Genomic DNA, 12707 nt, shown 5'->3' with positions numbered 1-12707 from the left:
GAGCATGTTTTTGTAGTTTCAGTTGTATCATTGCAAGAGCCTAAATGTGAGCGTGTATTCTGAACGGTAGATCTGAGTTTGGAGTGATGTTTTTCCTTTTTGAGAAGGAAGCTTGGATTGCTGCTATGCTGATTTAATTCAGATGAGGGATAAGCACGTATGTTAGTCTCATCATTTTCATTTCTCTTTTGTGAGAATCTATGTTCGTCTCAGGGGGTCCTGCCGCAACCGGGCCACACTGCTGATAATTCAAGGTCCAGCAAGCGGCTTTAGGGAAGGAATATTTTTCCATCGGAAGAGGAAAGTAAAATTCACTAACGGTCATTCCGTCATTGCATTTGATGAGAAAACTCATATAGAGTATTTTGGGAATTACAAATGATGGCCACTGAGCTTGGTGAAATGTCCAACATAAGGTCACTGTGGACATATATTACCATATTCTGGTGATGTGGCACTTGTTGACTAAGGTTGACCAGCCACGTAGGCCGCCAACGTGGCACAAGAGTTGGGCGACCGGAAACGTGATTTTGCACTTAACAAAACTCTGACCTTTCGTAGATATGCTTCTTTTGAGCATTTGTTCAAAACAGTGCCAGAGGATCTTACTTGCTGTATTATAAGTGTACTGCAAAAAGTAGAGTACTTGTAATACTTGCATGCAGAAGGAAACAGAAAACAGAGATCAAACTATGCAATCCAATGAATTCATGATTTATCCGCTGTTGAGCTGGTTCAGATCATGCATTGACTCGAGTCTGAAGAGGCACGCACTCCATGCAAGGAGCCAAGGAACAAGGATATAGGATCACGACATTAAGCTGGGTCAGTTCTGCGGTTTGGTTCACAAAATGGAGCTAGATACCATATGACCAGTAACCAGTTTTCAACATTGCACTTCAACATGCATGACCGGTGAGTATCTAGAACCAGGCGATCCCCGTACCAAAGCAGTACTTACTTACCCATCATCTGAATTAATCAGATGACCGGTGAGTACCTATGGATAAGTAATAGGCTAGAGGAGTTTTCGATCTCTACTATTTTTCGAAAAGGAGGAAGACCCCGGCCGCATTCTTGCTGCCCACACTGCCTTCCTCTTCCTCCACTGTCGTTCCAAGATGCTTGGTGGAGCCGCCATCCCTCTTCCGCTCCACTGTCGTTCCACTTGCCTATATGGGTCTTCATCCGCTTCTTTGCTCTGGGTCCATCTCCATTATCTACAAATGGCACAAAGACAAATCATGACTGTCTAACTAACAGTAAAGCAAACTTAGAATATGAACTAAAAGGTGCAGAAACGAAATGGATAACATATCTGATTTTGCACTGTCAGGGTGTAACTATCAGGAATGTTCCGGACTTCCCCTTAATAAAAGGGTATAAAGATTAGGCTTGTATTCTTTTTTCACATCTTTACTTTGCTCACATGGGCACAAAACAGTTCCTCCAGGCAGTGAAACATCCATCCATCCCAAAAAGGTCTAAGAGAAAAATCAAAAGTAGTGTTGCACTACACGGGATGAAAACATGTCATTTTTTTCTGAAGAAACTTCGCAATGTACGTGCCCTCAGTATGCGCTGTCAGAGTTTGAACCTACTGTTTCAAGATGCGAGGTGCCAGTCCTCCTATGCCCATGCAGTGCTCCAGCCGGAGCATCATCATACCCCTTCATCTCATCTTCTACAACATAAGACAAGCCAGGTAAAACCCAATAAGTCAGCATATCATAGGTGAGTAGACACACAATGTGCATATGACCTTATATAAACTAGCACTGTGCCATGTACAAGTTGTTTAGGATTTTTTTTTTACAGAAGAAGATCACGCTTACCACGCCAAGACGAGCTCTCGGGAAAACACTCGTATTCTTGTTCATCATCGTCAATGTAAATGTCACCGTCCTCATCACTCTCATACTCACTGGAAACGTCAAGCTCGTTCAAAAATCCTGTCAATTCTTTAAAATAATCCAATTGCAACATGTTCTTTTCCTCAAGTAGGGTAGAGAACCACGGAGAACCTTGCTTGACATAGAACAAAAGATATGCTGAACTGCCCAAAATTTTATCCTCTTCGTTAATTTTCATAACCTACACTGTGAAAGGTTATAGAACTATGCATGTAACTGAATGAAAGATTTAAAAAATGTTACTTGCAGTAGATAGATTACCTTATCATCGTCGAAGAGAAACCAATCAGTTTGTGACGAATGGATATAAGAAACATAGTGACCACCGCATGGAACGCCTGAGTGTTCTACGACTGCATACAAATCATAGTTTTGAGGTTTCTGCAACAACAAAGTGTGCATCAGCCATACACTTGGGTGCTTTGGGGGCTACATGATCAAATGAGAAAAAAAAACTCACACTATCTGGAGAGCTCATGAAAGGGTTCAAATCTAGCTCTAACTGATACTTCACCATGGATTCAATCTTAGATATATAAGTCCCCAAAATTTGAAACCGTTTGAGCTGGATTACAAGAACTTTTGGAGCCTGCTCCACCTCGAAGTGCTTTTCCATATTCACACAAGATTTGCATCCATCGCAAATGAAGTTTTCAACCACCTCAATCTTTGTAAAAGAGTGTAGCGCATCCATGACAGAGTCCATTTGGTTAACCTCCAAGCTAAGGTCAAGGAAAGGTTCCAATTTGTCCGAGCAATGATTGCAACCTGGACAATGCAACTGAGAAAAGAAAAAAAGATTAGGCCAGTATGACATTTGATTTGATTTTTGCAGATAAAGTCGTTATGAAGCTGGATCATTAAGATTGACTGACGGGAGGATTAACAAGCACACCTGGCTTTTCAGTAGGCCTCGAAAAATTTCTTTGACAATAGAAATGGGTCTCTCAGATGGGGAACTGGAAGGGACAGATGCCTCATCTAATTTGTTAAGCAAGAAGCGGAGGAATTCATGTGCATCTTGCTGTCTTTCTGACTCAAAATTTGCTGAAACTACTGCATTTAATTTTTAAAAGAGCAAGATCAGCGCATAATCGCATGTATTTCCAAATATCTCAAATGTCTAAGGATATGACAGCTGAAACATTGAAGGGGTAAAGTTTTCGAAAAGCTCAATAAGACCACTACAAGCAAAGAAATCTCTGATAATATACATAGAGATTGAAGTATGCGTTGAGGAAAACCTGACGGTTAATTCAGTTGAACAAACATATACTCGGCTATAAAAGACCAACAATGGAAGAGAAGCATGCATATGGAGTACGTGAAGGATGTTTGAAGGCTCAGCTGAACAAACATACACTGCACGACTTTGACAAACTTCCTGGGGTAGAGAAAAAGCCCGGAGAGCTTGATAACTTCAATGGCATGCAGTTTTAGGGAGCAGTAACAGCAAAATTTGTCAGATCCACCTACCAATAATTCAAAATCCCAATTGAAAACATATGACAGTAGATAAGAAGATATGCTCAGCGAAAGGACAATTAGAAGAATGGAAGTAGAGTGAAGTAAATGATTTACTTAGACATGCATCTATGTGATCATCTTTCAGAAGCTTCGACACAAGAGGACCCGTGTGAACCACACACTGGAGAATGCAATTAATGAAGCATGTCCACTTATGAGGATTCTCTAGCGAGCCACCCTGTGGAAGCAACATGCATGCGAATCAGTGAAGTAAAAGCATCTAAACTTGAACTTGATTTCAAGAGGAAATTAATTACAGAAGCATAAGTCTGGCTTGCTTACCACAGGATAGTCACTCTTTCCACGAGATAGATTAAGAGAACAGCACGGAGTATCAACATATATGGATGACGACGTTTCGTGAATAGATGTTTGATCCTGCAATTATCACGAATACTAGGACACAATCATTGCATATGCAAAAGGAACATAGATGGTTTATGATCAGCAGTGCTGTATATATAATTGCAAGGAAATCATCTACTCCGTATCTATGTTCAGATGAGAATTAGAGTTGTTATAAACTTATAATCGTATATATAAGATCCAGCAAGTAAAAGACATCAATTTGATTGATCCCCAATTAATACCATAAGCACATGATGCATTAAGAGAAAAATGGTTGGTTCCTTGTTCCTTTTTTTCCCTTTCACAAAGGCAAAAGATCAGTCCATTTTGTTCATAACATAGGAGCACAAAAAGAACAAAATTCATACTCGAAGCTCGGATTGCTGCCAGCTTGTATACTCTGCTCAGGTTTGGTTTGGCCTGGGTGCAACGTTTATATCGTTTGGATCCCCTGTAGGGTTGGAAAGAGATCAGGACACTTAATTCTGATGCTCCGTGGACTGGGTTGGGCCGGGTTTGGATTTAGGCCGGCCCATTATCAGTCAACGGATTTAGATCCGCAGCGCCTCCGTCGGGAGGAGACTGCCCCGCGCGCGCCCAGCTCGCCGACGGCCAACATCGGCGGCCGGGAGACGCCAGCCAGATCCGCCGCCCCGAGCGGACCAGGACTGCGTGATCGATTCGATCAATGCTGTTTATGGATGTATCAACAGTTATACCCTACCTAATTAAGCGCAGTCCATCGATCGACGCTGTCCAAGCAAGCGCCCACGAATGCAACTTGTTCGGGGGATTAAATAGCCGGAGCCGAAGGACGACGGAGCACAACCTCGGCCGGCCGGCCGGCCGGCGGCGGGACACGATTGAGGCAGCAAACACACGAGATCGACGCCCCGACTAATGAACCAGCAAGCAGCCAAGCCAACCAAATAGCAGCAAGCATGCAGTAGCAGAAAGAGGGAATAAGCCAGAGAAGCTACTCCAGAAATCAAGCTAGCAGGAGAAATGAAACGCACCGATTCGAGGTGTTGGTGGTACTGTTGGAGCAGGAACTCCTTCTCGTCGTCCGGCGGCAGCAGGGCGAGGGGCATTGTGTCCTCCGCGGCCATGGAATCGACCAAATCAAGCTAGGGTTTGAGCTGGCTTCTGGGTGGGAGAAGAGGAGTAGTGAGGGATTCGGGAATGGACGGATGAACTGGAACGTGGCCTGCCGTAGCGGTGGTGGGTCTCCTCGCCGGGCCAAGCCGAGGTCTCCTCCTGGTCCAGGGGTCCTAGACTCCTAGTGCAGTGGAGTAGTAGTACTGTTGCACTTGGCACACAAGCTGCAAGCAGTTTGTAGCACCTGCCATTGAAGGAGGATGGAATTGAAGTCGAAGGAGCAGCACCAATAGTCAACACGCAAAGACGCGCATGCAGGCATGCGGCTGCAGCTTTAAGTCCTGTCGAGGGGCCGAACGATGCCTCTGCCATTGGCTTGTCATGTCGTTTATTAAATGCACACCTGCATAATGCGAAACTACGGTAGAGTATTCCATCGTCTTTGTATGGCTAGTATAATTTGATGGATGCGTTTCATTTCAACGATTTCATGCACGCGTGAAAATAGAGCAAAGTCTACAAGAGTGCATGATGGCTTTCCCTAGAAGGCTTCTTCGGTTTCAACGGTGTATATGGCCCATTTTCGTGTGGATCTACAAGTCCTTCAGAAAGGTCCAGTAAGCCCGGCCGCTTTGGGTAACGTGGGCCGAGAGTCTTCTGGATCTTCAACCGGGCCGGTGCACCGTGCACAACTTATGCGTTCCTTTTTTTTTTGCGGGTAACAACTCATGCGTTCCTCTCGTTTGAATTTCAAACAAATTGTTGGACTCACTCCGTTCTACTTTTGCTGACTGTCAAATCTTTTAAATTTGATCAATTTTATAGAAAAAATCAATATATGCTGTGTCAAAAAACGATACCATGAAAATAATTTTCACGATGTATCTCACGATACTCATTTAGTATCGTAGCTGTTGATTTTTTTTTGTTACCTCATTGATCAAAGTTTTAATTTTTTGACAATTAACAAAAGTTATACGCACTATATTTTCGAAATAGAGTCCGTAAAAGGTAAATGTAAGATGCAACGGATGCCAATATCAAAGTTAGTATGTACAGTTGCTACTACCTAGCTAGTCTATCTTTCACCAAAGTTGTGCATATATACATGCACCTTCAATTCACATGCATACCTGCCAAAAGCAAGCAACTATGGAAAGATACTAGATGGGATAGCGCGCTTTGCTGCGCCGTAGAGTTTTACCAACATTTTTTGCGGAATATAACTTAATATGATAGTTTTTATAAAACAAGTTTAATAAGATGAATTCTGACCTTCCAGGACCCAAAGACGAACATAGCTTAAACAGAACTAAAACCATTAGCAAGCGAATAACCTGATTTGTACATGACTTAATTCTTGTATACAAACTGCACATCATTGGCTCAAAATATCTTAGGAAATAAAAAAACATAAGTCATATGCATTTGTTCCTCAGATCGGTTACATTCTTGTTGCCTACTGAGTATTGAGTGCTAGCATGCCACGGCTGACTATATTTCTCTCAACTCTTGCTACATTAAGTGCAAAGTTCTACAACAGCAAAAATGAGTCAGAATTAAGCCCAATGCAAAGATATGAAAGGAGAAAATCACAAACATCACCTATGAGTGGTTCTGGACATTTGCATTGCCTGTAGCCCACACAAAGGACTTTGTTCTGCAACCGAATAAAAGAAATGAGTAGCCATTGCCATTCGAACAATAGTTTATCGATACAAACAGCCCATGCAATTCCGCTTGAGATTCTATATAAACAATTATAATTAGAAAACCATTCAAGCAGTAGATTGTGCACCCATTCGCAAAAAAGAGAGTAGATTGTGCACCCGATAAATATAAATAGCTAATTAGCAGTTGGGTAGTGCTACGTACCTTTTTGAAAGATGCAAAAATGTGAGCCAAGTACCACAAAATTTGATCAAAAGCATATGAAAGAAATACGTAACCCTGCTTTCCCAAGCTCATATATCATGGACAAAGGAACACCACTCTACGGTTAGCACAATTTGTGTTCACGTGGACATACTTGCCAGAGAAAGGTTGTCCATTCCTGACTGAAAAACTCCAAAAAGAAAATACATATAGCATAAACCATCACTGAAAACTGATTAGAAAGAGATAACTATCATTGATAATGAACCAAATAAAGGATCACTGCAACACAGAGGTCAACCATGGACAATATTCCAATAATCAGCGTTATTCAGAAAGGAACAAACAATGTCATCACACAAATCAGTCGGGGAAATAAGACATACAAAAGCATAAATAAAATTATATAATATATGGAAACATCTAAGGGTGATACTATACAGCGACGATGATGGTGAAAAATATACCTTCAATGAATTAATGATTGTTCTGACACCATGTTGTATAAATTAGAGATATAAGGAAGAATGAAGCAACCTATAGATCAATTGCTATGAAGACCACGGTGAAAACATAACAAGCATGATTTTAGAAGAAAGGTGCCTGAATTGTCTTTGCACCAACTACACAGCAAACTCTGCAGGAGTAATATTATTTGGAGCCACCAATGGCAAGTTACCCAGATGGACATGTAAAAACAGAATAAAATCATCATAATATTAGAGACATTTGTCAACAAAGACACATAAAAACGCAGGGAAGGAAATACAAAGGGAAAAGAAGAAACGGGAATAATATCACCAACTCAACACGGTGGATGGGAAAGGGAGTAGCCATCATTACCTAAAATTTCCTCTTGATTTTCCATTACTGAGAACAACATTGAAGAGTTAGCTGAAGAAACATCAAGCACCTAGGATCAAGGTATGATATCACTATGAGAAAAGATCCCTGCTTCACAAAACATATACACATCAGCAATGGAAGCCTCCTGTACATGGTTGCATACATAGGCACCCTTCGGTTGGCAGCTAGCTACAGATACAAAGGTGTGCAAGTACCTTAATAGGAGGTCCAGGAAAACCCCATATTCACATAAAATGGTTCGGTAGAGGAAGAAGAGATGTGTCTCAATTACTCATCCTATGGGGATGATTCTGAGTGGAGGTCAGATTATTGCTCAATTAGGCATTAATTGATCAAATTGGTCACTCAATTTAGGTTACATGTAACATCTTTATTCCCAACTGGATCCACTGAAAATAAATAAAATTGAAAAACCTCAAAACATGTCGGAAGAAACATATACATGTAAATAAAACACATCGGTCTTAGCAAGCAAAAAAGAATCGAGATCTCAACGAACCTGGACAAGGGAAGCAACCCCCAGCACGCAGACATGAAGAACCACCGCCAACCCACCAGCAAACGTCGACGAACCCCGTGCGCCTCCACCTCCACTGACCCCTACCACCGCCGAGAGCAAACAACCGGGGGTGGCACAAGAACGAACCAGTGCCCAGCCTCCATCCATTAGATCCACCCAAAAGGAGGAGAGATCGGAGAAATCCGCGATCCATGGGCTGGACGCGGGGCCTTGGCAATGGCCGCAGTAGCTCCTCCTTCCTTGTTGTCCTCCTCGTCGTCGCTCTCGTCTCTCAGGCCGCTGGCATCGCGTCCGCGCAGCGGGACTCGCCAAGCCGCGGGCCGAGCTAACCCACAAAACTTAAACCCATCGATGACGGTCATAATCGTGGTGTTCGTGACCGTCTTCTTCTTCCTCGGATTCTTCTTCTCCTTCTACCTCCACTGCTCGGCATGGGACCTGCCGGCAACCTCCTCGCCATCGGCGCCAGCAGCGGGAGGTGAGAAGGACGTGCGGTCTCGACACGGCCGTGCTCCGGGCGCTCCCGACCATGGCGTACGCCGACGTGAGGGCGCACAGGGCCGGCCTAAAGGGCGAGCTCGAGTGCGCGGTGTGCCTCAGCGAGTTTGACGACTGCGACACGCTCCGCCTCCTGCCACACAAGAGAACCATCGACCCCCACCCAGGGGTTCAACTCGATTTGATCAACATGAGCATAGATCCGAAGAGGGGGGGGGGCAGGCGTACCGGCGCAGTTGAAATGGCGGTACCCGGCGCGGAGGACGAAATGTTTGAGGCCACAGATGGCTGGGGTTCCATCCGCCATATGCCCAGCCCCACGTATGTCATCTGGTGCCTGCTGCTCAGAGCTTCCGCTGTCGCTGCCGCATCTCTCACTCGCCCTCGCGGAGGTCTGCCGTCTCCCGTCTAATGAGTCCAACCGACGGGATTTTGGGAGCGGCGGCCGGCAGGGAGAGCTCACCGAAACCCCTCAAAACTGAGGCCGCACACACTCGAGAAAACTCCATGGGACAGCTCAAGGGACAGGTGTCAACGCGCATGCGCCCCCTCCGCACAACGTACACCGACAGTGGGCCAAATCAAATCGGGCGACAGCGGAAGGGCTGGAAAAAAAAAGGCATCGAGGGAGATTTGCGTCGACGTGGCCGATCGATCCTATGGGTGGTTTCTTCGCCCTTTCATAGGGGTAAAGATATCTATGGAAGATATAGAAGAAATATAGACGATGAAGACGTAGCTAGCTAGGGAAGAGATTCTCATTCCCCTTCTGTTCCTATCGGTCCTACTATTCCCATGGAGCATTTGTCCGAATTCCGATTCCCAATCAACACCCTTCTAATTCCTGCCTTGCCGGCCGATTTGGTTTATCACCATCCATCCATATATAAAATTTAGCAGCTACCCACATTGAACAACCCCAGCTATATACTCATTGAACTATACTTGATTTAATTCGTTTGTCTTCATTTATTATACTCCGTATAAGCTAAGCTAGCTTGATTAACTATCGACAGACAGCCCAACCAATGGCCAGGACAGATTCCCAGCCTGCCTGCCCACCGTACTCCTGAGTTATATCTTCTATGTTATTTCCTCCGATCCCTAATTTTGTACTAAATCCAAGACACTTATTATGGATCGGAAAGAGTACTATGTAAGGATGTAAATCCTAGAGCCATGTAGTCACGTTTTAGTGATCAAGTCTCCTGTCCACCATTAATTCATCAAATTTCTGATAATTAACTCGCAGTAGCTGGTCTACTACCGGAAAAGATGATGGAATTCATCAGCATTCTCGGGTGGAGGCAACCACTGCGTCAGCATGCTTGGCACAGCTGGTGTGTCTTCGATATGAAGTACAGTATACATCTAGTATCGCACTTTCCCTGACCTCACGGCATACAGTTGTGTTGAGTTGAGTATACATCTAATAAATTGCATCCACTTGATTGATCAGGCCAGGGTTAACACTTGTATTGCCAAGAAAAAGGTATAATAATACTTGATGTGTATACATCACCAATATGCAGTTTTTTTTCTAGAATACACCACTGATAGTATTACTACAGCTATCAGTTAATGTCAGAAAACTTCAGAGACTTAGCCTGAGAGTGGACCAAACTTATTGGCCCGTGCCTTGCGCTCATCGATAAACCAGACGTACGAGCCTACCATTTCGCCATTAATTCCTTGATCGAACATTTGATGTCTTGATCAACAGACAGCTTAATTCTGCGTTTGGAAAGGAAAACAGTACACCGACCCAGGATCACACGGCAATGGGCAGGCATCCTCGAGTGCTTGAGGCTGTCGTCTTCAGCTTTCGCGTCGAAATGTATATGTTTCTCTTGCATGAGTACTACTGTATCGTTTCTGGTCGCTTTCACAGATTCCAATTGATAGGATATTGGCACAATGAACCATGGGGTCGAACCGGTCGATCGAAATTCCGCCATCTTTTCTTTCCAAAGTGCTTCTGCTCGTGATCACACATTCACACTAGGGCTGGCGCTTGTTGCGTCTGTGGGGAGCCTCGCAATAATCGAAATCTGTTGCCCCGGTTGGTTGGGTCAGGTGGGTGCTTGTTCCAACTTCTCATTCAGACATTCATGCATGGGAGTTTCAGAGATTTTCGACAGCAAACTCATACTAGCAGTATCATGCATTCGACATTCACTGCAACTACGGCGACCCAGTTCCCGTGGTAATTCACAGCCATGGTCGGCAACGGCGACGGCAATGGGCTATTCTGCTGGTAGCTAGTTGCCAATGTGCAGCGGACTTGTCAAGCCGCCCCATTCCATTCATTTTCCATTTCCTTTCCTTTTCCCTCTCGGTGAAAGGAAAGGTCCATCACGCGCATTTTCTTCAGGTCCTTTTCAGCTTCCGATGCCCACACAAGTCAAGTTCATCATCCAGCCATCCTCCATCCATTCATCCACAAGGAGACTTTTGCTGCCCCAGGAAGATTCTAGAATGTGTCCAACATGTTTCTCCGAACAGCACGGAAAGTATATACATTTTTTTAACCAAATCGCGCTTCGTTTACCTTTTAACTTCTCGTATGAACAATGTACTGATAATTAAATCTGGGCCGCGTGCATCTCACGCGCAAGGCAGAAGCCGGAGGGGTGTTATCCCCTCCATCGCCCTAAAAAAACACACTAAACTAGCTTGCAATTGTAGATCAGGTTAGATATATCATTGCTTGATTTGGCTGCGCATAGATTTCCCAAACTGAAGCACACCATGTGCGTTGGCCCTGCATTCCTGGGCTCGTCATGTATAGATAATACTACTGACGATGAGTGCCATTAAGGTTAACGGCTCCACTGTGTCTCCCTGCTTTAACAAAAACAAACTGCAGACGAAGGAATCAATGCAGTGGCATGTGTATAATAAAGAACCTTTGGTACTAGCATGATGATTGAGTGAGTGGCGGCAGAATCTTTTCAAAAACACAAGCTTTCTCATCACTGGCCTCTTCCCCTCTTTAATAATTCCTCCTCTGTTCCAGTTGGGAACAGGGGACGTCTCACGCAAGTTCAGCAGGTTCAGAACCAACACTTAGAGAGGAATCTGTATTTTCTTATGATAATGACAGGAAGGAATTTGTAAAGTTGTGTTGCTCTTTTGGTTGAACTTCATAAGTGAAGCTGTACCTGTATGTGGAGTAGTTTGCATTTGTAGAGCTAGCATTATTGGTGGTGATACGAAGTGAAGGTCTGGAAGGCTGATTTAGTTAGTACGGAGTAGACATTATAATAGACTGAGACTTGTTTAAGAACTAAAGAAATAAAAGAATGGACGGTGGTGATGGTGGCAAAACCGATGTTGCAACCGATCCAACCTAAGCATCAATTAACACAACCAAACAAAGGGAGGAACAAACAAGGATTAGCATAGAGAACAGTTGGCTGCAAAAGTTTGAATATTCAATGTGGGGACCGTGCCCAGACTCAGTTTTACGTAGGGGTCGCTTTGCGATTCGGAAGAGCTCGATTCCCTCCTCTTCGTCCGTCGATTTGTCTTCTTTAGATCAATTCCTCCCCTGATCTTCACCGACCCAGCCTCTCTCCGTCCCTGTCCCTTTCCCATCTCTCCCACTAGTGCGTGATTTCGAGCCTATCTCTACCGCCCCGGCTGTCGGCGCCACCATCCATTAGCGCCCGCAGAATCGCCATCGCTGCAGGCCGTTAGCGCCGCCATCCATCATCGCCCGCAGCCACCCACCCCACAAACACCAGCACCCCCGGGCACCACCTGCTGCACCATGGGCCGTCGGAGTGGAGCACAGCTGGGGCCAGCGCCGCTTGGATCTTCCTCCGGCACCGCCCATCTGTCCAGCTCGTATATGGCAGAAGAGCTTAGCAGCGTCTGCGCGGCCAGTGACGGTGAAGTTGTCAGGGCAGTCACATAGGGCACGATGGCGGCCTTGACTTCAGCCTTGGTGGCGTTGCGGTTACAACTTCAGAACGGAGGCGTATGTACGATCACAAGTTCAGAACCTGCAATTAGAACATCGCCGGCAACATGATCGGTGATACATGGTTCAGAAC

The 12707-nt window shown here is 44.7% G+C and overlaps 1 protein-coding gene and 1 long non-coding RNA gene across 7 annotated transcripts; both read right to left on the bottom strand.

The window, feature by feature from the left end:
- Positions 1 to 681: 681 nt before the first annotated feature.
- On the bottom strand, positions 682 to 5207 carry LOC100820919 (ubiquitin carboxyl-terminal hydrolase 21). Of its 6 annotated transcripts, none has more exons than XM_014900190.2 (10): positions 4805 to 5206; positions 3723 to 3818; positions 3495 to 3618; positions 3275 to 3385; positions 2809 to 2969; positions 2374 to 2694; positions 2175 to 2294; positions 1836 to 2094; positions 1602 to 1681; positions 682 to 1220 (listed from the first exon to the last, which is right to left on the bottom strand). In XM_014900190.2, exons 1-10 carry the CDS (start codon positions 4895 to 4897, stop codon positions 1185 to 1187), a joined length of 1401 nt encoding a protein of 466 aa, XP_014755676.1. In that variant the 5' UTR covers positions 4898 to 5206; the 3' UTR covers positions 682 to 1184. The 6 variants fall into 6 exon arrangements, with proteins under 6 accessions (XP_014755676.1, XP_010235035.1, XP_014755675.1 ...); XM_010236733.3 differs by having other exon boundaries at positions 1602 to 1684; positions 4805 to 5203; XM_014900189.2 differs by lacking the exon at positions 682 to 1220 and adding an exon at positions 1230 to 1513 and having other exon boundaries at positions 4805 to 5207.
- A 1075-nt stretch (positions 5208 to 6282) lies between these two features.
- Positions 6283 to 7181, bottom strand: LOC112271938. Its single transcript, XR_002965495.1, has 2 exons — positions 6492 to 7181; positions 6283 to 6420 (listed from the first exon to the last, which is right to left on the bottom strand). It is a non-coding gene; the product is annotated as an uncharacterized LOC112271938 (long non-coding RNA).
- Between the last annotated feature and the right edge of the window lie 5526 nt (positions 7182 to 12707).

Source organism: Brachypodium distachyon, chromosome 3, assembly GCF_000005505.3.
Source record: "Brachypodium distachyon strain Bd21 chromosome 3, Brachypodium_distachyon_v3.0, whole genome shotgun sequence".
Lineage (NCBI taxonomy): Eukaryota > Viridiplantae > Streptophyta > Magnoliopsida > Poales > Poaceae > Brachypodium > Brachypodium distachyon.
This window is presented reverse-complemented; position numbering and strand designations above follow the sequence as displayed.